At 36.7% G+C, this 24,188-nt stretch overlaps 1 protein-coding gene across 1 annotated transcript in view; it reads right to left on the bottom strand.

The window, feature by feature from the left end:
• LOC126235825 (SUMO-conjugating enzyme UBC9-B) overlaps positions 1-21,475 on the bottom strand; it is a 37,495-nt gene extending 16,020 nt beyond the window's left edge. Inside the window, exons 1-4 of the mRNA XM_049944678.1 lie at positions 21,341-21,475; positions 20,652-20,738; positions 20,492-20,575; positions 20,301-20,418 (exon numbers count right to left, since the gene is read on the bottom strand). Of these exons, the coding sequence (XP_049800635.1) occupies positions 20,301-20,418; positions 20,492-20,575; positions 20,652-20,717 (268 nt within the window). The 5' untranslated portion in view covers positions 20,718-20,738; positions 21,341-21,475. The remainder of the gene's footprint in view (positions 1-20,300; positions 20,419-20,491; positions 20,576-20,651; positions 20,739-21,340) is intronic.
• Positions 21,476-24,188: the final 2,713 nt, after the last annotated feature.

Here is a 24,188-nt window from a genome sequence, read left to right on the forward strand (position 1 = left end):
ATGTAAATGAAAATTCCATTCAGTAATGTATGACCTCTCTTCTGACCGAACTGTCTAATGCAGCAACAATCTCAATAGTGACAAATCTATAGTTTTTTCTGCTCTCTCCATAGATGCTTCACTGACTTCTGTTACAGCATTATGCACATTTATAATATGTCTCAAACTTGACAGATGGTGGTGGTGGGAAGATCCATCATAACATTATCTGGGCTGCTTTTCTTCACTTCCCAATGCACTTCATGGCATAAGCAAGGCAAATATTCACTATATTTTGTTCATGTTACAGAGATATTGTAAACACTTGACATACCACTACAATTTTGATGGATAGGCCTCTTATGACCTCACTAAACATAAGGGATTTTTCCACTGTTATTTTCACTATTTACAACACCAAGATCCTGGCAAATTTTGAGGCCTAATCTCATTTCACTGTGGTGTAACAATTTCTAAATTTTTACAATTTCCAAAAATATGCTTGTGTTGATTACTATAAAATTTATTACTGCAATTAAACTTCTTTTTGACATTGTATGTTGGAAATTAGTAGAAATACACTGTCACAACAAGTAGTTTACAACATGAATACCCATGAAAATGTTAAGTACACTCAAGTAATTTACTTGTATCGACAAATACGGATTGAAATAAATCCTTCCTCATACCACAATTGGTATGTTCTTCAAAGATATTATACAAATGAGTTGCTACAGAAATAGTGGCGACAAAATTAAATAATGTGACATTGTAGACAAGGTTGGTTGTTTGAAAATAGCATGGCAGCTAAACATTCACATGCCCATCTGCTTTAGAAAGGTATTTAAACATAAAAATGATGAGGTACTATACACAAAAGTATATAGTTTTAGAACAGGGAATATGAAATAAAATAATTCCAATATTTGGGCCATCATGATTTTCATGTCTCTAATTTCCATCAACTGTAAGGCCACTGTACCTAAAAAACTCAAATGGTCAAGAATGGGAGAGAAACATCACCTCTTAATGGTTTACGGAGCCCGATTTTTTGTATAGTAACATAACACCACCTGCACTGCAGTTTTACAAATAGAGTCTACTTAAAATGAATCACAAATATCTAGCTGAATTCGAATATAAAATTCTGGTAAACTAAATACCTGGGTGAGAAGAAAATAAAATTGTGCTTTCCAATACCAGCAATTTGTTGTAACATGACATGAAAATAGTGGGCATAAACTACACACTGAAATGCAAAATGCATAAAAATATGTACTATAACAGAAACAGTTACTGTCATGACGTCAGTTATTTTCAATTCTCAACCAAACTGTCACCTTCCAACTCAACCAAAAACAACAAAACTATGGATCAGCGAGTCACCACAATCATTTCCCTAATGTTTATTCTGTCGAGTAAGTGGTATGTTTTTCCAGAATTTGACTTATTTCATTCATTATTTAATATTGTGGCCAAATCACATTCCTGACGCAACAGTTGTCAAGGTAACCTAATGGAGAGAAGTCATGTGCACCATCTCTTTGTGAACCTTGTAAACTTTGCTGTTTCTAACTGTCTCTGTGGTATTCTTAGACAGAATTTGGAGACCAGACCAGCATTTGCCACAAGAGCAGGCAACCACCACAAAACCACATTCAGACTGGCTGGTGTATGACTCCACATATGTTATTCCACCATTTGGGTTCGATCTGAATCTGGCTCACCTGCCTGTCACAAAAGCTGGTGCACTGCACATTACACTACATAAACGACAATCTTCATTACATAAAACAACTGTCACCAAATATTTTATTTAGCTTAGGCCTGCACTAAACTGCCTTTCCATACCAACTTCATTCCACTAAAATACAGAAAGAAAATAAATATTGTTATTGTTCCATTCCCTCTGTAAGATGATACATCATGTTTAACTCAAAGCTGAAATTTAGCATCAGGACATTCAATTCTACCAATAAAATGTTTTGCATGGCAGATCTGGATTTAAAAACTGTGTGAAAATACAGGAAAACATGAGAACCTTAGGGCTACAGCCTCTAAACCCTGCAGAACCCTGTAACAAAATTCCTATCTAGTGGTTGGAAGAAAGTGCAGTTCACATTTTTCTATAAAAAGTGTAGAAGAAATGACCAAAAAACTACCATCCAACTGAATTTCACTTTGTCTATTGTAGAATCTTCAAGAATATTATGAAAAATGCAATGTGATAATATCAAACAATGAACTTCCCCGCGCCACGCAGTTAGGATTTCGAAATATCAGTCATGCAAAACCCATCTCTCTTCGCATGATGGCAGAAATCAAGGCAAACTGGAAGAAGCAGTATTTCTTGATGAAGCCTATCTACATCTGAATCTGTACTCTGGTATCAACATGGGTGAAGTAGCTTCAGGTTTGCCAGAAGGAAGTCTGTTGGAGCTCTTGCTGTATATTAATGACCTGGCAGGCAATATTAATAGTTACAGCCCTTATGAACACTGCAGTTTTCTATAAGTCTGATCTTTGAAAAAAAGCTTCACACGTATGCATATATATTCATAATTTTAAAAGGTGTAGTGGTGCAAAAACTGGCAACTTGCTTTAAATGTTCACAGTGCACTTCACAAACTTAGTATACCACGACAATACAAATGAGCCACAATTGGAATCAAGTCAAATCTCACAATTACCTGCATGTAACAACTTTGGGGGATATGAAATGGAATCACACACTCTCAGTGTTAAGTAAACAGATGGAATACAGTTCATTAGTATCATAAGAGTAACTGCAATCTGTCTAAAAAGGACATTACTTACTAAACAATCTATTTCAATGTTTTGTACCCATTCCCAACAGGACTATCAGGAGATACTGAAACATACATAAATGGCAGCAGTGTCACTTAACACTGGATATTTCACAAAAATGCTAACAACTGAACTTGCAAATGCTTCAAGATAGGCCTACATGCCTACCTTACTATCTATGAATAATTATCTACGCCCACTACGCCACAGAGTAATAAAGAATGTATTAACTAGGAAAATCCTGCTTGGAAGGAAGTGACAAATCTACTACAGCCTACTGTATCACTCCCATAGAGGCGAAAGGCAAGATCATAGTAACTACAGCATGCACAGAGGCATTGAATCTATCATTCTTTTGTTCTCCACATGCAAATGGAACAGGATGAAACCCAAATGTGCCTCAATGCTAAAACTGATTTCATGTACTTCACAGTATTTCAGTGTGTGCTTCTGTAGCTGATTGTACATCAGATTAGGAAAATCACAAAAAGTAAACCTCTCTCAGATTACAGTCCAGGGTTTTTATGACATATCCTGTCACCGATGGGTACTACAAAGAATTTATCAAATTAATCACACACACGCACAAAACCACAACCTCCCAATCAGGATGGCTGGACAGAGCTAATATGAAGTATGTTGTTGCACTGCCTCATTCAGCTAGTCCCAATTGTACAAAGTTTTGTTGAAATAGAATTTACATTATGAATGTGATTGAGCAGAACTGTTCTTTTAAATTCTTTCACTTGTTCATCTGGCACATAATAGGTTTTACAGAAGCTGGGCAGATAAGGAATATCATTTCTCAATCAAGTTTGTTACAGCAAATGACAGGAATAAAATTCATTAGAAAAATTACTTCTTTGTAAACAATAACACTCTGGAAACAAAATATTGATTAAGTACTGCCATATCCTTCCTCAGAGTCATGCTAGTCCAAAATTGCAGGCCACAGAGCTTTTGCGGAGTTCAGAAATCAAGGGAGGTACACAGTTATGCTATTTAAGTATATCAATTTCCGTGTATCAAACTAGTGAAATAATCAGTATCTTCTAACTTGTTAGTTCTAGCAGAGAAATATTCCTAACACCATTTCATATATCTTGCAGCACACCAGGATGATCAAAAGCTGACATGATGCTTTTCAATTTGAAGGTTTTTTGAGAGACAAAGGAAAAAATGCGAGCAATGAAGTACAAAACTGTTTTATAGTTCACGTTATCTGGTGCAAACTATGTATGATCAACAAAACTTCGTACAATTGGGACTAGCCGAATGAGGCAGTGCAGCAATATACTTCATATTTGAAAAGTTAAGAGTTAGCTCTGTCCAGCCATCCTAATTTTCACTTCCCTATATCATTTCAGGCAAATGGAAGCATAGTTCCCTCTACAAGTAGCAATACAAGGGGGGTAGCGAATTTGTTGTAAAAAAAATCACTACATTACAAACAATACTTCTAGTACATGTATTGCGTTCACTTCAAGCAAGTGTCAATTTGTGACACCATCGTCCAGACACGAATTAATTGTGATCTAAATCCGTTTTGGCAAATTAATAGTTCCTCTCGAGTGATAAAATTTTATTGATTACGAAATATAAACACTAAGTCTATTCAGAATGGGAAATATTTAATATAAAGGTGTTTTGGTTTTTCTATGCATGAAAAGGAGAGTGAATTTATGGGCAGCTTTTACTCCGAGACGACGACTTACTAAAAGTGCAAAAGTGCGCGTGTATAGTTCCTTTGCGGTGTGGTGAATTTTATGATTCTGAATCAGATGGAGATAAATCCAGTTCCAGTTAGATTTTTACACGAGATCACGTCATTGTAAAAGAGTTGTTTGCCCCATAAGGGAAATACTCAAAACTACGCTAAACTAAATAAGTTACGTGCCAGTGCAAGATCAGGTTCAGGCTGTTCAGTAAATCGCAGACAATAGTTACAAATACGCTTGCATTTAATCCACAAAGCTGAAATTAATTTTGAAACAAGTGCTAATTTGTACAAAAACTAAGTGAAAGGTTATTTACATACTGAGGATCAGTTTTAAAGAGACACGTATGACAGCGTTGATTACATTGCCAAGCAACGCTGTAATGAATTCATTGAAACGGTTCGCAAAACAGAAAAGTCCATTACACACAAAATGCTACATGAAGTTTGATGACAAGTGATAGTATGAGAGAGTTTTTCTTTTCCACAAATACCAATAAACAGACAATGAGAGTACTAACTGTTGCATAATTTCATTGTACCACTACGGAAGTTGATAAATTTACTGTGTCTCTTCACCGAGAGATCTCAGGAAGCTGGGACAAACAACAAGAAAGAAGAGGCATTGGCAAACAATTCCTACATGATAAATATTTTATATCAGAAATGGCATACAGCCTTTAGAGCATTAAATGCAGCTGAGCTGATCACAACCTACATATGCTTGGAATATTTAATAAGAATGAGGCGAGTTAAATTCTCAATGCAGATTCTAAATTTATTTAGCGAGAAACTTAAAATGTCCATCAGTAAACATGAATGAGTAGCACTACACCTGTTTGTTCATATCTTCAATCCTGTTATCCACAAAATTTATTTTTCTGTTGAGACAGACTACATTGTCTCACAGTTGAATAGTAATGTCTTTAGCCAAGCCTCAACCACTGCAGAGTTGAAATTTTACAATGTAAGTGAGGTGTATAGCATGATCTGAATTTTCATTATTTAGGTCATCTGAAGTCAGCAAGATGGAGCTTCCAGAGTTAATATGGATCAAGTGTACACCATGCTACTGGCTAGTTGGAAACAATTGTTTTCAGGGACACTTCTGAAAACAGCACACAGTAGCTTCAGAATAGTGTGGCCTAACCATTCATCTGGTGTTACACTATAATTAAAAAACCTACAAGGGAAGATCAGAAAGTAAGCCACAATAATTGTTACCAAAACATTTAACAGGTAACAAAACAAAGAAATCACAAATTAACTTACATCTTTTTACCTACTTTTCTACATAGTCACCAACATTCTCAACATTTCTCCCATTGTGGTGTGCCATGACTCATCACCAGTGACAAATCCTTTCAGAGTCATGCCCTCCTGTGGCATAACATGTTAAGTGATCCAAGCTGGTTACTCTGTGGTCATTGTGGTCGTCTGTCAGGTTATTAAGCAGCCAGCGAGCACCAGCTTTACAAAATTTCAATTTTCATTAACAATATCGTGCTCAGTACCATAGGAAATGTTGAATTGCTGTGACAAAAGTTCACAGTTGCATACGGTGGTTGTTCATAACTGCTGCCTCAGTGTAGACGTTTTCAGACTGTTTCCAACATCCGGTTTCCCAAATAGCAGGCTGCTACCCATGCTCCTGCTTAGATACACACTACACAAATGTTTAGAAAACTGTAGTGCCTACATGACATTTACTCTCAACACAGGTAGGACACAGATCACATCCTGGGAGGGGGCAACTGTGTCAAGACACCATCTGGCCACAGTCACTAAGACTGGCAAAACATATACAAAAATGCCAAACCCTGTAGAGAAGCAGGAGATGGCAAGAAGGAAGAAATTTTCGTGAAGCCAATAAAGGTGAATGTCAAATATTGGTTGTGGTAAGTGATTTGAAGCATAGCCTAATGTTCAATTGTGTCACTAAGAACAGTTCAAAACTGCACAATATTCATAAAAGCTGTAACTGAAATTTTCCACCAAGTATTTTAATTTGTGTCATGTACATATATACTGTACATAAATTACAAAAATGAAAAGTTAACTTTTACAAAGTATTTGTGATTTTTAAAATATGTGCGAGTAAAATACCGTACTGCACTTTCTAATAGCTTTTGATTTCAGATTTATTTTAAGCTTAGAAAGTAAAATTATTGTTTTCCTAACATTTTGGAGAATAAATATGAACATGCCTCCAAGTCTATAGTCAACAAGGCTGATCCTGACACCAGAGCCTATTTCACTCTTTTCTTTCCCTTTCTGGACAAACTTGCATATCTCCTTGAAAATGAAAATCATAATGCAATGGAATTTGAATTCATATCCTTTAAAATTTCAAAATATTAGAGTACAAAATTTTTTAATTAAGCCTTAGATATCTGCTTATGAATTCAATTGGGGAAAGCTTCCTTGGCCAAGAAGAAATACTTAATCCTACCATCAGCTTCTTGTACAAACAATTTTAACAATTAAAAATTCATGTTTCTTTCAAAGAGGGTAACACTGAATCCCAACTTTTTCCTATCAGGTGTAACACTGAACTCATTATTGCAGAAGTTTTAGATTGAGACTTGGGTTTTGTTTCAACTGTAAAGAATGGGCAGTATTATAACTTTATTAGACAGTGCAGTTAAAGAATAAAGGATTCTGTTTGAATAAAGTAAAGCCACAACTAAATACTGAACTGCAATGCAACTTGCAAAAGGTCTCCAAGCACGAGATTGTACATAGATGTGTAGAAGGAAACATTAGAAGAAGTCATCTTGTTCATTAAAATAATCAGCAGACAAAGGGAGCCACCAAGAGACTAGTGAAAAATCACTTAAGAAAAAATGGACTGATTAATGTCAGAAATACAAATGTACGAAGATCAGAAAAATAATTTATATCAGCAAATTCTTTTGCCACTACTGCTGATTTGTGGGTTTACATTGCGTATTACAGATACTAAAGTTATAACAAACATTCCTAAACTTACTTGGACACAATAAAAGATGATTCCAGAATAATTATACAGGTAATGATTGGGCAGCACATACATTTATTAAACAAAATGAAGTTATCCTCACACCATGGCTTATAAACAATCTTAGCCTAAGCGAGACAGAAGTAAACTCAAAAAATACTTCATTAATTTGGAAACAACTTCCCAAAGATTTACCAGCCTGTAATGTATTTATGCTGAATACAATCTCCCAGATGATCCACGAAGGAAGAAACTGATATTTTACTGGAGCTAAGTACTCTGACCATTTTCTCAACCATACCAAACCATCCACAACCACTATATGCGGATCAGCTTCTGATTTTTGTTGCCAGTAAGTTTCTCATAAAACTGAAAATTTATGATACTTTGACTCAGGGAGGCCCAATGGGTGCTATAGAGATGGAACAACAATTGAACTCAACATAGTTGGTTTGACAATTTAGTATTAAAAGATTAGTTTAAAAACTGCTGCCATCTCATGCTAAAATACCTGCCAGGAAAAACGATAATGATAGGAGGCAACCTAAGTTCACATTTCACAAGTGTGGTTCTTCAGCTATGTGAAGAAAATGACATTCTGTCATACCAAAGGCAATTTTCCAACCCTTCTTAATGAATTCAAGTAGTCTAGTGGATAAGACAAACCTCCAAAATGTGTTCAAGGCATGCGGAATACTCCCACTCAAAAAAGAAGCTGCGCTCTCTAAACTCCCACGTGAACATAAGGAAGAGAAAAAGGAAGCTGTAGCTGAATCTCTGGCCTCTTATTTAAAGTCTATATGGAAAGAAAAACAATAGCCCTCCTAAAAACAATAAGAAAGAAAACTGATGTAAGCCCTGGTGGTGGTGTTTTAGCTGTTCATGCATTGAGCACTGGCCCCAAAACATTTGCATATTAAATGAAAATGTGTGTGCACCACAAGAAATTCAAAGGAATAGTCCATATCAATTTAGGCAGGCTACAAAAAATCTTACTTTCATAGTCTCTGAAATTTAATTTAGCATATTTTAATTTTAAAATGAAGGATTAAGTAAGAAACACTTTTTGCTTTCACCAAAAAAATTCTGCTCTGAGATACACCACTCCAAAAATGACACTGTGCACACCATTTTGAAGATGTGAATTTCAGAAAAATTTCAAAATTCTGTACCTCTGGAACAGTTCTACATATTTTGCTGTGGTTTTTTATTTGAAGATAACTGCTTATGATTGCAAAGAAATACTCCATTTGGACTTACCTGTCAAAGTTCTACTATAGCATTCTGAAATTTATTGCAATTTGAATATCTCTGGACTGGGTTAAGTTAAAACATTGCAGTTGACATGATTTTTTTTTAATTGTCCTCTACAACAGTGTATTACACAAAATATCCTAAATTCAAAAATAACCAGTCAAAATGACCTCCAAAGTTTGGTATCCAAATTTCCAAAAATCCACTTTTTAGGCCCAAAAATAACAAACAAGAGTATTTTTTCTATAGTTAGACATCATACACTACTAGCCTCATATAGAGCAAGAACACATACAAATGTTTCCTTAATTTATGATTTTTGAAGTTAGAAAATTTTCATTTTTTGTAAATTTTGGGGTTGGTTATCTCAGGTGGGACTGAATATAAAAATGATTTTTGTACAGTTTGTACACCTATATGATAGCAATGTGCTGTAAAAATTTCAACATTGATATCTGACTGCACAAAGATACGAATTTTTGAAAATGGGGAGATAATTCACATTACTCTACAACTGATCTTATGGCTGTTGCCTACTCATGTGTGATTTTGGCAGGATATAATCAATTATTATTGAAGTAAGGTACTGAATTATATACAAAAAGTGGAAACATCATTGAAATTAACATTTATATTATTTTGACATACTTAAATATTTTCAATTAATATCCTTCAAGATGCAACTGTTCCTAAACCTGGTGGTGAATGTTAAGAACACTTCTTCAGGCAGCTTTTGTGATATAGAATAAGATCTCCCAGTTGCTGTGGCAAGTTCAAGCACTGAACATTTCTTTAAAACATTTTTCATTGGTATCCAAACTTTGTCACTAGTAGATTTATTGAATGATGGTCTCGGGCCAGCAGGGTGGTAAAAATGCACAAAAACAACATTGTTTTCCAAACTTATTCTTTCAGCCTCTGCAAGCCACCACTGTCCATCATACATGCACGCCACTATGTCATTCAGCATAACAGACAGATGTAATTTTATTGACAATGATCCTCAAATTTCAGTTTCTGATAATACATAGCAATGAACTAAGTCTTCTGCAATGCCAAGGAATTTGTGAAAATGGCTTGTTCCTTTCATTGCAATACAGTTTCCAAATCTGGTTTCAATCTTTTTCACATGCAGAACCATTTATTTCTTGATCAGAAAATAGGTAATACCTTTAATATTATCCTTGCAAAGGACACACATGTCCTGTACTGTGAGAATTTGGTCTGCAGTTGGTCTTTGTAGGCTGGCTTTACTTCACATTATGTTATACCTCAATTCCATCACACCCATCTTTACCATGGCAAGATGCAAAAAAGTGCCATTCAGCCTCCAACCCAAAGTCTACTTTGTGGTTGCACAGACCTGAAAAGTTTTTTTAAAGTAGAGGATAAAAGAATGCACTGTTGCCTGGTACCCTTGTATTGCATCCTGAATCAAAAATGTAAAATTTTCTGCAAAATCAGCTAGCACTATGTATTAAGTTTCGTGAAGTAGTGCTTTTTTGTCCTTCAAAAACTTGCTTTGGATTTTAGAAACATAGTGGTGACTTGAGTTTTTGTAAGTTATCATTAACGATCCCAAGTACTCTTCCTGAGATTTAACCACTTATTTCTGCCCTGTCAGTTGTGACCCACTGTTTGAAGGTAATACTGTCTGGCATTTTCTCATCATATTCATGAAACAATTCAATAATGGTTTCCTTACCAGGGCATTTATTACCCAAACTAATCATGCAGTCATAACTGTTAAGTGTCACAGACCATTAAATCTAGTAACTCTTTGTAGTTGAGATCACTGACTTTTGCACCCACAATCATCGGTTTGACATTTTGATGATATAAACACACACATAAGAAGTGTGTCCCTGAGGATCCAGCCAAAATACATCACATAGGGCAGAGGTCACAAAATTTTGACCTTCCAATTTTGCATTCAGAATTTTTGAAAGCTACATAAATTTCATTTAAATTTGAAGCACTAGTCATTTCTACTTTGTTACTTTAACTCCATTTATAACAACTCTTGCTATCTTTGCAACCTGGGCACATTCTACTGTTTTCATAATCTTCAAAAAACTGCTGGATCCTTTCAATTGTTTCTTCACTTATACCGACTCCTTTCTTCTTTCCTAAAACTGGAAGAATGCCTTGCTCTTTCACTAATTTTCAGGTTAGTTTAACCAAATGATGAGAAACATTGAATTCATGACCTACTTTTGCTCTTGACCATGAGTCAGGGAGCAAACTTAAAATTTTAACTTTTTCCTCATTAGATGCCACTGAACATGTAATTTTTAATTCATCTATGAAGCTCAAATTTTCAGTGTCAGATGATGCTGGTGGTAGCTTTTCTTCTTTAGAAATAATGTTGGTACCTGTATTATTAAAGCACGATTCCAAGTCTTTTCTAATTTTGTCTGGAATTTGTTGTACCTTATTTTCAATAGCTGCTTATCTTTATTATTTTCGAAGCAGGAGATACATCTAACTTAGAACAAGCAAAATCCAATATGCTAACATCTATATTCCTAATGAGAAAGCTGTAATTAACAAGGTTACATGATTCTGGTTCTGGATTCACAACAAATATTTCTGACAAGGGAACCTCCCCATCGTACCCCCCTCAGATTTAGTTATAAGTTGGCACGGTGGGTAGGCCTTTAAATACTGAACACAGATCAATCGAGTAAACAGGAAGAAGTTGTGTGGAACTATGAAAAAATAAGCAAAATATACAAACTGAGTAGTCCATGCACAAGATAGGCAACAGCAAGGACAGTGTGAGCTCAGGATCACCGTGGTCCCGTGGTTAGCGTGAGCAGCTGCGGAGTGAGAGATCCTTAGTTCAAGTCTTCCTCGAGTGAAAAGTTTAATTTTTTTATTTTCAGTTTATGTGACAAACTCTTATGTTTTCATCACTTTTTGGGAGTGATTATCACATCCACAAGAAAACCTAAATCGGGCAAGGTAGAAGAATCTTTTTACCCGTTTGCCAAGTGTGCACGTTAGGTGGGTCAACAATATATTCCTGTCATGTGACGCACATGCCGTCACCAGTGTTGTATAGAATATATCAGACTTGTTTTCCTGTGGTGGAATCGGTTGACCTATGACCTTGTGATCAAATGTTTTCGGTTCCCATTGGAGAGGCACGTCCTTTCATCTACTAATCGCACGGTTTTGCGGTGCAGTCGCAAAACACAGACACTAAACTTATTACAGTGAACAGAGACGTCAATGAATGAACTGACAGATCATAACTTTGCGAAAATAAAGAAAGTAAGCTTCTCACTCGAGGGAAGACTTTAACCAAGGACCTCTCGTTCCACAGCTGCTCACGCTAACCACAGTGCTCCTGAGCTCATGTTATCTTTGATGTTTATTATCATGCACATGGACTACTCAGTTTGTATATTTTGCTTATTTTTTCATAGTTTCACACAACTTCTTCCTGTTTTCTCGATTGATCTGTGTTCAGTTTTTAAAGGCCTATCCAGTGTGCCAACTTACAACTAAATCTGAGGGGGGTGCGATGGAGAGGTTTCCTTGTGAGTAACAATTTGGGCACAAGGAATTTTCAGGAATTGCATTACATTTCACTTGGGAAGCTGTTTCACTCTCACATAACAAGGACAAATGTTCAAGTTTTATTTTCCCCAAACCTTTATTACTAGGCTTTTTATGAACTTTAAGTGGATCACAGCACTTTCTTCCAAAAAATGTGGTTGTACTTCACAATATATTTCTTCTCATGTTTAACTTCATCATAGTCATTGACTTTTTTCTGAAACTGAACTGTAAACTGTTGACACACACTACACTTGCTATCTGTCCTGTGACACACTACACTTGCTATCTGTCCAACAAGAGCACTGTTCATCAATGTTATTGCATTCCTGTTCATCTCTCAAAATTACACATTACACACAGAACAAAGCACATAACACAGTCTACACTCTCGAAGTATGTACATCCACTCTAACAGTGGTTTCAGAACTGACTACTTCAACGCCACACCCAGCAATAATGCACTTCTTTATTGACAAACCTAAACGAAAATGGGCATTTTTATTACCACAGACCAAAAGCAAATGCTCCTATTGTTTAATATTGTATTATTAAAAATAAATAAACTAAATGAATATTGGGTGATAATGTGAAATACATATATGTCTCAAATTTTATTACAATTACACAATAAACCAATTAAATAGGCAATAGCCATAAGATTAGTTTTAGAGTAATGTGAATTGTCACCTCATATTCAAAAATTCATATCTTTGTTCACAGTAAGATATCAATGTTGAAATTTTTTGTGTGTACAAACTGTGCAAAAATCATTTTTATATTCAGTCCCATCTGGGATAACTAATCCCAAACTTTCATTAAAATGAAAATTTTCAAATTTCAAAAAGTTCATAAAAAATTAAGGAAACATTTGTATGTGTTCTTGCTCTATATGAGGATAGTAGTGTATGATATCTAACTATAGGAGAAAAATACACTCATAAATCATTCGTTTGTTATTTTTGGGCCTAAAAAGTGGATTTTTGAAAATTTGGATACCAAACTTTGGAGGTCATTTAGACTGGTTATTTTTGAATTTAGGGAATTTTGTGCAATAGACACTGTTGTACAGGACACTTCAAAAAATCATGTCAACCGCAATGTTGTAACTTAACCCAGTCCAGATATATTCAAATTTTCGCTAATGTCTCCAGACTGAAAAATCATCTCTCGCCTACAAATAAATATGGCCACCAACCAGTAAAGGTGCAAGATAAATAAAAAAAAAAAAACTGTTTTGAACTTCTCAAATATAGGGCAATCACATAGAAAGATTAAAATATTTAAAAATTGTCAAGGAACCAACCCTGGACCACTTCGTATGGATTGACCCAAATTGCAAAAGTTTCTTTAATACTGCAAGTCATGTACCTCTAACTTTCACAACTTTTTGACCTTCAACTGTTACAGTTATTCTATCTTTTTTGATTTCACTCTGGCGAGAACAGTCCCATTTATCTTTGAGATAAAATGACTGCACTATCTGATCTTGAGCTGCTTCTATAGGATGACCATAATAGGGATCTGCTCTTCAAAAGACTCCATCTAGCATGTACTTTGATACTGAAGGAACGTGGTTCAAAATTTTTTACTTTGAAAATGTGTCTGAAATAATAGTTAAAACTTTCACCTTTTCACTGTAGGATGCACAATATTCAGCAGCTGAATTGATATTTGTGAAAAATTCCTGGCGAGAGGTGCCCGAGTGCTTTGGTTCATTTTCTTTTGAATGATGGAATTTCTACTCTGAAGAGCGTAGTCAGTTTTGCTGTAGTGTCTTCATCTACAGCTTTAGTAATTTCTCTGCATTTTCTTGCTGCATAGAGATTATCACTCTACTTCACTGACCACTGTTTCATAACAGGACTAACACATACCTCTGTAGTTGACTGATTCAAGGTATTCAATTCTTCTTTTACTGATGCAAAATCTGCATCATATGTACCATGGGAGGCTCCACCTTGTTCACATACTATCATTGTTGTTCTGTCAAAACATTTATAACACAAAACTTCACCACTGGAAACCTCCACTTTGAGATAGAGTCTTCAAATGAGAAGACTTATTCCCAACCTGAACAAAGTGTTTTTTTTGTATTATGTATCACTTTTATGGATATGCAAACAGCACACTTCACTCTCCTGTGGCCACAGCCAGAAGACATTTCAAACAGACCTTTTCACAAAAACGCACTGCAACTGTGTCAACTGGCACAGTTCTCACAAAAACACAGAACTCACTGGACAGTCTCAGATTTCTTAGAAGCCTCTTCAGTAAACAAATTAGCACAGAACCACCATGACAAACTGACAAGAAACTACAACAAAGTGATAAGAAATAACATCATCAAAGACAGGATAACGAAAGTGTCCAATTCCACCCCTCTGCTTTGACCAACGACGTCACCAATATGGCAGAAACAACAATTCATAACTCACATACTGCTATGACATCACGTAAATATGACAACAAACACGAAAATAGATTGAAAAACCACCAAACAGATGTTCCTCCAAAAATATAATGAAACTAACGGGACAAGCTGGGCAAAATTGGGGGCTTTTGGGTGGGGACGAAGTAAATATAAACAAACACCACTACACCAAACAATGAAAAATACTAAATTAACAAGACCCCACAACCTTCCCAAATTCCACTACACACAAAATCCACTGGAATCTATCATTTCCCTTGACCTATATAGGTCAACAGCAACTAACAATATCAAACCAGCCATAGCCACAACCACACCTTGCAATCAAACACTTCCCTAAAGTCATAAGTCAACAGCAAAGCAAAATACCAAATCACCAATACAAATAACCAAACAAGCAAATAAACACCCCACCAACCATTTAACAAGAAAAAACCAACTCACCACAAAAAAGTTACAGCACAGTCATCTAGGTCAAACACAGTCTCTCTCTCTCTCTCTCTCTCTCTCTCTCTCTCTCTCTCTCTCTCTCACACACACACACACACAAACAAACCAACAAAAAAACCACAACCTAATAAAACTCCCACCCCACCAACAACCCCCCCTCCCCCAAATAAAAGACCCATAAACCAAGAAAAATCAAAATATCACACTCACTCTACAACTGTAACAAAATATCCTCTACACAAAATAAAAAACCACACCACCACATCCCTCTACAAACTTCACCAACAACTAACCCCCCGACCCAACGCCTAACTAACCCACAACCTTCAGCTTATACATCCTAACAACAACCTTTAAAAAACCCTAAAAATACAATAGCCTTCAGGGACTTGTCCAACTTAAAAGTGGAAGCTCTCCTTTAGAGAGAATATAGTACTACATGGTACTAATTAACAGAAAAATCAAGTTTTCTGGATTGGCATTTTTAGAAAAAGGTATTTCTGTAAGTTATAAAAAATCCAAAAGGTGACAGTAAAAAATCTTGACATTGTCCAAATGGAGTATACCATTGTAATCATAAAGCAATTATCTTTCAAACACAAAAACAAAATATCTATAACAGTTACAGAGATACAGCATTTTAAAAAAATTTCCAAAATTCTCATCTTAAAAATGGTGTTTGCAGTGTCTTCTTTGGAGGCCTGACCTCCAGACAGGAATTTTTGTGGAGAAAACAAAAATACGTGTTCCTTAATTACTCTTGGATTTTAACATATGCTAAATACAACAACATCAGAGACTGTTAAGGTAACCCCATGCCTGAAGTGATACGAATCATGCCCAAACTGTCTGCAGGTACAAATGAACCTCAGCATAGTTGTTCCACGTCATCTACAGCTAATGAGCCCTAACTAGACAAGAAAAGCTTTGTGTAATACTGCCAGAGTATCTGGAAACTGATTACAGTGATTTAGTTTCTTCGGACAATCCGGTTATTTGCTGCTCACAAAGTGCAAGTAAAGATCTTTTTCCAGATGTTATGGTGGAAGCAGTTGGGGCTAAAAGAGGAAATCAGCTTTGCACTAAATTTTTGTATTCAATAAGTTGCAACAAAGGGAAAGGTAGTTTAAGTAACGGGGCTTCACTCCACTGACTCAATTAAAACTACATTGTTCCAAAAGAACATGATATATTCACTGCACCATTATGTTATACAATGCGATTGGCAACCTGCCTCCACCAGAGCTACACACTGACGGGTGTATAATTCCGTACGAATTTCCAGTGAGAATTTTGGTATAAAAGCTTAACATTTTTGTCATAAGTTTTTTACAGTGTTTTAAATCAAGGATTGATAATACTAACTTATAAGCATTTTATAAAACACCCAGTTTTCAATGTGGGTCACTGAGAACACTTTACAGGGGCCCTACTCATACTGCACTAGAGTAACATTTATACGACGAGAACGAGATTACTGTTTAATGTCCCGTCGACAACGAGGTCATTAGAGACGGAGCACAAGCTCGGATTAGAGAAGGATGGGGAAGGAAATCGGCCGTGCCCTTTCTAAGGAACCATCCCGGCATTTGCCTGAAGCGATTTAGGGAAGTCACGGAAAACCTGAATCAGGATGGCCGGACGCGGGATTGAACAGTCGTCCTCCCGAATGAACATTTATACCAAGACCATTCTGCCCATGTTTATAATACAACAAATTTGAAGTGGTCAATGAAACCCCACATTGCAATGTAACAGGGACCTGTTGAAGTTATCTTTTTCTATGAGGGTGGTTTGAAAAGTTTTCAGAATCACCATGAGTGGTCAGCGCTAATGCAACAAGTTGTTCACATGATATTCATTGGACTGTTGCTGTAAACACGTGTCATGTCAGTGCTCTTTACAGAGAGCTGTGGCGGTGACTTGGATCTGTTGTTCCTGCTTAGTGATTTGCAAAGATTGGAGGGGTAGAGGGAGGAAGAAAAATCGAGATTTGAGCAGTGATTAAGTACTTAATAAAAAAAAGTAAAAGCAAAGGACATTCACTCTGATTTCCAGACTATACTGCAGATTGCTCCTTCACATTCAACTTTGCCAACTGGACAAATGAATTTAAATTTGGTTGGCAGAGCTTAGATGATCCGCACAGTGATCAGCCAAGATGTGTTCTACCCCAGAAATCATTGCAGAAGTGCACAAAACGGTCATGGAGGACTGCCAATTTAATGTGCTCACGCTTGACAAATGTCATCTGAAAGGGTATATCACATTTTAACTGAAGAATTAGAAATGAAAAAATTATGTACAAGATGGGTGTCGTGACTCTATGCGTGCCCAAACACGTGTGTCGCCACGGCAAAATTACACAAACTAAGGTATGAATTGTTGCCACATCCACCTTATTCACCTGATATGGCTCCAGACTTCCATCTCTTCCCAAAACAAAATTTTTTCTTGGTGGGCAAAGATTCACTTCAAACGAAGAACTGATAGCTGGAGTTGACAACTATTTTGCAAGCCTGGAGGAAACTCACTTTCAAGATGGGATCAAGGCACTGGAACATTGTTGGAGCAAGCGCATTAATCTACAAGGATACTACATTGAAAAAGTTTCAGAGATGTAGGTACTTTTTTATTGCGTTCCGAGGACTTTAAAATCTACCATAGTACTAATCTATGAAAAATATAACTTGCACAGTGCACTATGAGTTTTTGTACAAGAATAATGTATAAAATACTATGAACATGAACTGATATATGCATGATAGTCTGCAAAAACATAAAAAAGGGATAAAACTTACCCTACATGACAGCACTGAAGCTGAACACCTGATTGTTTATCTTTGTAAAGCTCAAACTGCACTTTAATTTGATATGCAACAATACCATTGACAATTACTATGGGAGAAAATGTTATTTTCATAATCTCAAAAACACCCCTCTTATTTTTATCAGAAGGGTGCGTGTTTATGTACCTCTTTTCCCCTTGTGAAAATTTGTGGTATTTTTGTTGTAGCTTTAATTCTACTGTTACAAGAATTTCCACTTTGTATGCAGATAATACCAGAAGTACTGGCTGAAGTGCACTCACAGTGTCAGCAGCTCTTCCACTGCTGCTGTTGGCAATTCATTTCTGTTGGTTGTGACTAATCAACTGATAGTATATAATAGCCAATAAGAATTGCTGAATCTAATGACATTACTGAGAAACGAACATATTAAATATGCTTCTTTTCTTATCTCTGAGAAACAAACATATTAAATACGTTCCTTTTCAACATGGAGAATGCAGGATTGACAATCACTGATCTGGCTGCCATGTATTACAAGACTGGTTTTCCTATTTACATCTTATAGCATATGTGTCTTGGAATATGACCAGATTTCTTGCGATATTGTTTTGTTTTCCAAAACAAATAGCTCTGAGCACTATGGCACTTTAACATCTGAGGTCATCAGCCCCCTATAGCTTAGAACTACTAAACTAACCTATGGACATCACACACATCCACACCCGAGGCAGGATTCGAACCTGTGACCGTAGCAGTCGCACGGTTCCGGACTGAAGCGCTTAGAACCACTTGGCCACCATAGCCAGCTGTTTTCCAAAACAGTTTGGTTGTGAGATGACAAAGCTAACAAATGTAAATGGTAGGAAACTAGCTGTGGTGGACTGAACTATAGCTTGGCAAAAATAAGTTTGAAAAAACCACAGCGCAAAACTAAGTGTTCAAGAATGTTAATTTCGAAAGTTAGTACCAAGGCAGGTTGCAAGTCAAAAATGTTATCACGTGTTCTGCATGTCTGTGTGAACCAATGCTACTGTATTTTGGTGACGAGTTGGACTGTAAACAAAACAGACATTTCAAACTTTGAACTATATGGCCTAAGCAACTAATTAGGGGAAGAAGCTTTCTGAGCAGCGAAGTTGCTAAGCATGGAAATAAATAATATCCAACAACAGCCAAATTACTTAGACACTTCCCATGCTGACGAGATTGACAGATCGATGACAGGGGAAAAAGAACTATCAACTAGTGATGATAAAATTAACATGCAGGGAAGGTTAATCTTGGCCAACCTTTGAAACTAACAGTCTTTTTACATGTGAGTACCAATTACATAAGGTAGGATTTTACAAGTTACATGAGCTGTTTTAGCAGACATTCAAGAACACATTCTTGTCTGTGATTCTGAAGAAAATTGATTTTATAGTTTAATACTTATTTATATATAACATGAGAGAGGAGTGGTCAATGCAAGTGTCACCTTTGACCAGTGACATAGGAACTATGTAACACACACCATGAACATGGTGCCTAAAGTAATGTTATTGGTGATTTTTTCAAACAGACTAAGAGATCAATCTCTCACTACAACCAGGAATTTGTTTTAAGTTGTTCCAACCTAGCCTACACCTCAGGCAGATCTACATATCAGTCTGTATTTAGTTTCATATTCATTGGCTTCATCAAGGTGACACAGCAGCCATTAAAATATCACTGGCTAAAGCCAAGAACTTTTATCTAACATTCCTCTTTGCCCATTTAACACTCTTCAATTTATTTCTCAAGAGTATCTCTTTTCCATCCTGAAATTTAAATTAGACCCTACTGTTTGTAAACATACTCATGAAAATACTTTAGGATACAAAAGTGTGCATTAGCTTGTCTTTTTTCACAAGATCAAATGTTACATAATTATGGCACATGAAGCTTTAACCATGACATCAGTTTCAGCTTAGAACGAAAAGCAATATTCATTTTTTTTTTTAAATTCGAAAAACACACACTCTACAAAGAGTATTTAATATTGCTTGCTTACTTTATAGGTGTATACAATATAAACAAATTTGATTTAATGTGGAATGAACAACTAGTAAATATGCCCCATAAATGGAAAGTGTTTATTACTAGTCACATTGTGTTAATACTGGATAAATACTGTCTGCTTTTTATAGTTTCTCTACTGACACTTTTAAATGGGAAAATTCAAATCCACAACGTTCAGAAAAATTGTTTGAGCTAGCTGGCAAAACCAAATCCTCTGTAATATATAACATGAAGGACTAAAATAACAGCAATAATGCAGCTTGTGTGTACGCAACTTACCTGAAGGATAGACATTGGGATGGAACAACGGTGGTTCAAATTTGCACTTTGGGGGGCTAGAAGGATAATCATCCTTGAAGATCATTCTTAGTTTATATTGACCTCCTTCCCAAGGTGTCTGTAACAATCAAACATTTGTTAAAATCAATCATGTAATTTGTGGATGCACTATATTAGGCATATTTTCTTACCCCTTTCTTCCCAGGTATGGAACATTCCCAGCTCATCAGATTTAAGCTTCCATCTGCATTCTTTACTGGTCGAGCTACAAAGCCCTAAACAACACAACAATTTCGTTGAAACTTTATTCCCTCAAACGAGCCTCAAACAGGAAAATAAGTGAATCCTTACAAATGGGTGATCCTTCCTCCAGGCTTTCCGCTCCTCCGCTAGACGTGCTATGGCGATCCCCGACATTCCTGCACCGAGCCTAGCGGTCTGAAAATAAAATGGAGTTAAGAGGAAAAAACAAACTATATTTCTCGCAACATTTTGCAATTTGAATCTGTAGTAAAGTGGACTAGATAGAAAGCAGCAGCATTTCGAGGCATGATTCTGTGGTCCATCAATTTGTTTGGACAGATTTGTTTTCGCTTGTCAAAGACACGTGCGTATTCTTTTGATTCGCATGTCAAATACTGGTCACTACAAATTTCACTGCATACGCTCATAATGACAGCGGTCATACACTGACCACCACGGTCAATATAGAATTGTCATCAACGTTTTCCATTAGTTTAAAGCAAATTCGAACAGGCGGGAAATCGTTACCCATAACTACCGAAGACTGTCACTGCGACAGGTTTCCAGAATCAAGAATTTTTAGTATTATTTGTCACTTAACAGTCGGATTCGCTGCTACCCTCTTGTCGCAATCCACACCTAATCATGGTGTACGAAGTTGTTAAAACCAATGCAAACAGTAAATTTTCATGTTGACACTTATATATATGCCTCTTCCAATCCACGCAACCGCTTTAAAATCTGCGTAAAAAATCTTACTAACTTACACGTCATACTTATAACTTTCTACACCCTACCTGATCCAAGCGTTAACAACTTATTATACCAAGAGCTTTCTCAACACCAATCTTGTGAACACAATACACCTCCCGTTCAAAAACACGAATATGGCCGCTTCTCTTGGAACTCAAAGACCAATAAACAGTCAGAGATCACACTAGTATGCTAAGACGATATCAAAGTTTCTTATTTTTTTATTTTATGTTCCAAACAATTACAATACAAATAAAACACTAATGGAGCTGCCGTGAAGGATACAGCAAAAACCATAGTATAGAAGGACGTCACCTCTTCTCAAATTTTCCATAAAAATCGGCCTATTCACACTGTGTTTGGAAAAAGATAAAAAAAATACGGTAGAGCAGGTATTAGCAATGACAATAATGAGAATTCAAGACTTCTATTCGATAAAGATACTATAGAAAATACTGTAAAATTCCTCGAGCATATTATAGTTCATAGTTATTATAGTTCTCCGGCATCTGCCTCGGGTACGAGATCTTCGCTAAATAAACCTGTCAATGTGCCTATTGCGAGACGCAAAACTTGTTTCTTAAGCTTTTCAGAGATTCATATTTTTCAGTTATAAAATGGTATATTTCACCTTGAAATAAAACAGCGGAAATTACTATTACTTCGTTTTATTATCGTTTTGGTACGTAATAATGCCTAGGCTCATCCACTCCTGTATTAACCGTTGAGCACATTTCACACTCACGCTGAAGCAACCATTGCTCAGTTGCATTTCGACGTTAACTTAACAGAGTATCGCTGCTGACAGAAATTGTTTATAGTTTTATAATATACTATCAATATGGTCCTTCTGCGGAAGTTGCTAATTACTACGACGCAGTTTCAATCAGTTTACGTAGATAGTTCCGTGCGCCTTTCTGTGATTAAACTGAATCACTAAAATACTTTTACCCAACGATGCGACGTATTCCCCCGTCTGCTCCTATTCCTCGAACATATCCGCATCCTCTACACCTCCCGCCGTCTTGAACCTCCTCACCACCTTGTTGCTCCTCTCCTCTCCGATCGCCGCCCCGTGCCACGTCTTCACCGTTGTGTCCCCCCTACCCTCCATCTCTACACCCTACATCTCCTTTCCCAAGGTGGCTTCCATCAACTCCCCCTCCCGGATGATGCCCTCTCTCCCTCCATGTTTCCCTCCTATCAACTCTGATCCTCACTCCCCCTCCTTTCCTCTGTCCTTTCCCTGGGCTCCCTCTTCCCCCCTTCCGTCCTGTTTTCTCCCCCTAAAACTCTCCCTACCTCCCTTGTCCCCCCCCCTGAGTCCTATTGTATTCCCCTCCTCTGCCTACCCCACTCCCTGTCGCGTCTGCCCAGCGCCCCCCACCCCTCTTATGGGTCATCATCCTCCATCAGCTCCTTTCCCGGCTCCCCCCCTTTTTTATTTTCCCATCATCTGTCCAGTTTCCCCTCACCTGCTCTCGGCTGTGGTCTGTCACATTTGACAACTTTTTAGTGCAGTGTTCCAGTGACTGTTCAATGTTGTTCGTCTTTCTCGTGTTGCGAACAGAAACCATGCTGTCGCTGGGTGTGCATTTTATGTCTTTTGCGAACAGACACCAGACTGTCGCCGTGTTTTATTAATTGTCTGTCTATTGTTTTACCTGTCTGCTTTGTATATATTTTCTTAGCGTCATCATCCCTCTGTTCTTTGTTTTAAGTTCCACGATTTCTTTTCGCGATGTTACTCTTTAAGTCTCCGATTTTATCGCCTGTTTTTATTATTTATTCTCTTCATCTTTCTAACAAAGTCTGTAGGCTGAAGAGCGGCATACTAAGCTGCTACCAGCCCGCCCCCTTCGGGGAGAATTGAAATTCAATAAAGGAAAAAAAAAAGAGATGCGACGTAATACTTTCAACTTACAACACACTTTAGCAAATTCTTCAGGCTATTCAAGCGCAATTCTGCGCATGCTATGGCTTCTTGAAACGGCTCCCTCGTTCGCAAAAGCCCGCATGAGCATTATGAGGAAGAAGTATGATTTTACAACGTCATAATGCCACAGAAAGCAGTACTCCTCTCATCATCCCAGTGGAATTAAATATACAGAGAAAGTAGCTTTTGAAGCCCCCCCCCCTAAAAAAAACTAGAAATCCCTAAGAAAACTGCGATCCAGCAACAAGATCCCCACAGAAACATATAATCGCATGCTAGCGAACACCCCAACAGTAGATACTTCCTACTGAGTTATCGGTCCATTATAACATACAAATATTACACACATTTCACATTCTTTTGTCCCTGTACCAAAAAAAAAACAATCTCTTTACATTTTTGTATTTATATGAGATAAGTAGACATAGAACACACATGGAAACAAAGTTGGTCAGGTAATAAAATTACACAACAACAAAATATCGAAATTCTCTATACTTCGAGTAGCATCTGTGAAAATAGTATCAAAACTATTTAACGCAGTCCAATTAAATCTCTATCCCATACAATTCTTCAAAAGTTGGCCACCGAGTGAGATATACATGTATATTTCCTCCAAGATAGTGTTAAATTCAAATTTGTTTTGTACGCCTGTAGTAATGTCTTTTCTTGTTACACAGGTGAACATTTAGCATTTCTATTGTGTTATTTGAAATCCCGACAGTCGCGAAGTAGGCCGAAATTTACGTGTCAGAAACGTCGAAAATTCTATTTACGTTTTCTTAATAGTATAAATTTAGCCAAAACAAGGAGCTACTAGCTTCACTAGCGTCTATCCTTGCCGTGAAAGAGTAATTAAACGTTTATAAATCGTATATCTCAATAGATTTCGGAATGACTACTCGTTAAATAGACGCGATCTAGGCCTAAACCTTCCGTGTTATAGACATTTACGA

Source organism: Schistocerca nitens, chromosome 1 (genome assembly GCF_023898315.1).
Source record: "Schistocerca nitens isolate TAMUIC-IGC-003100 chromosome 1, iqSchNite1.1, whole genome shotgun sequence".
In the NCBI taxonomy this organism is placed as follows: domain Eukaryota; kingdom Metazoa; phylum Arthropoda; class Insecta; order Orthoptera; family Acrididae; genus Schistocerca; species Schistocerca nitens.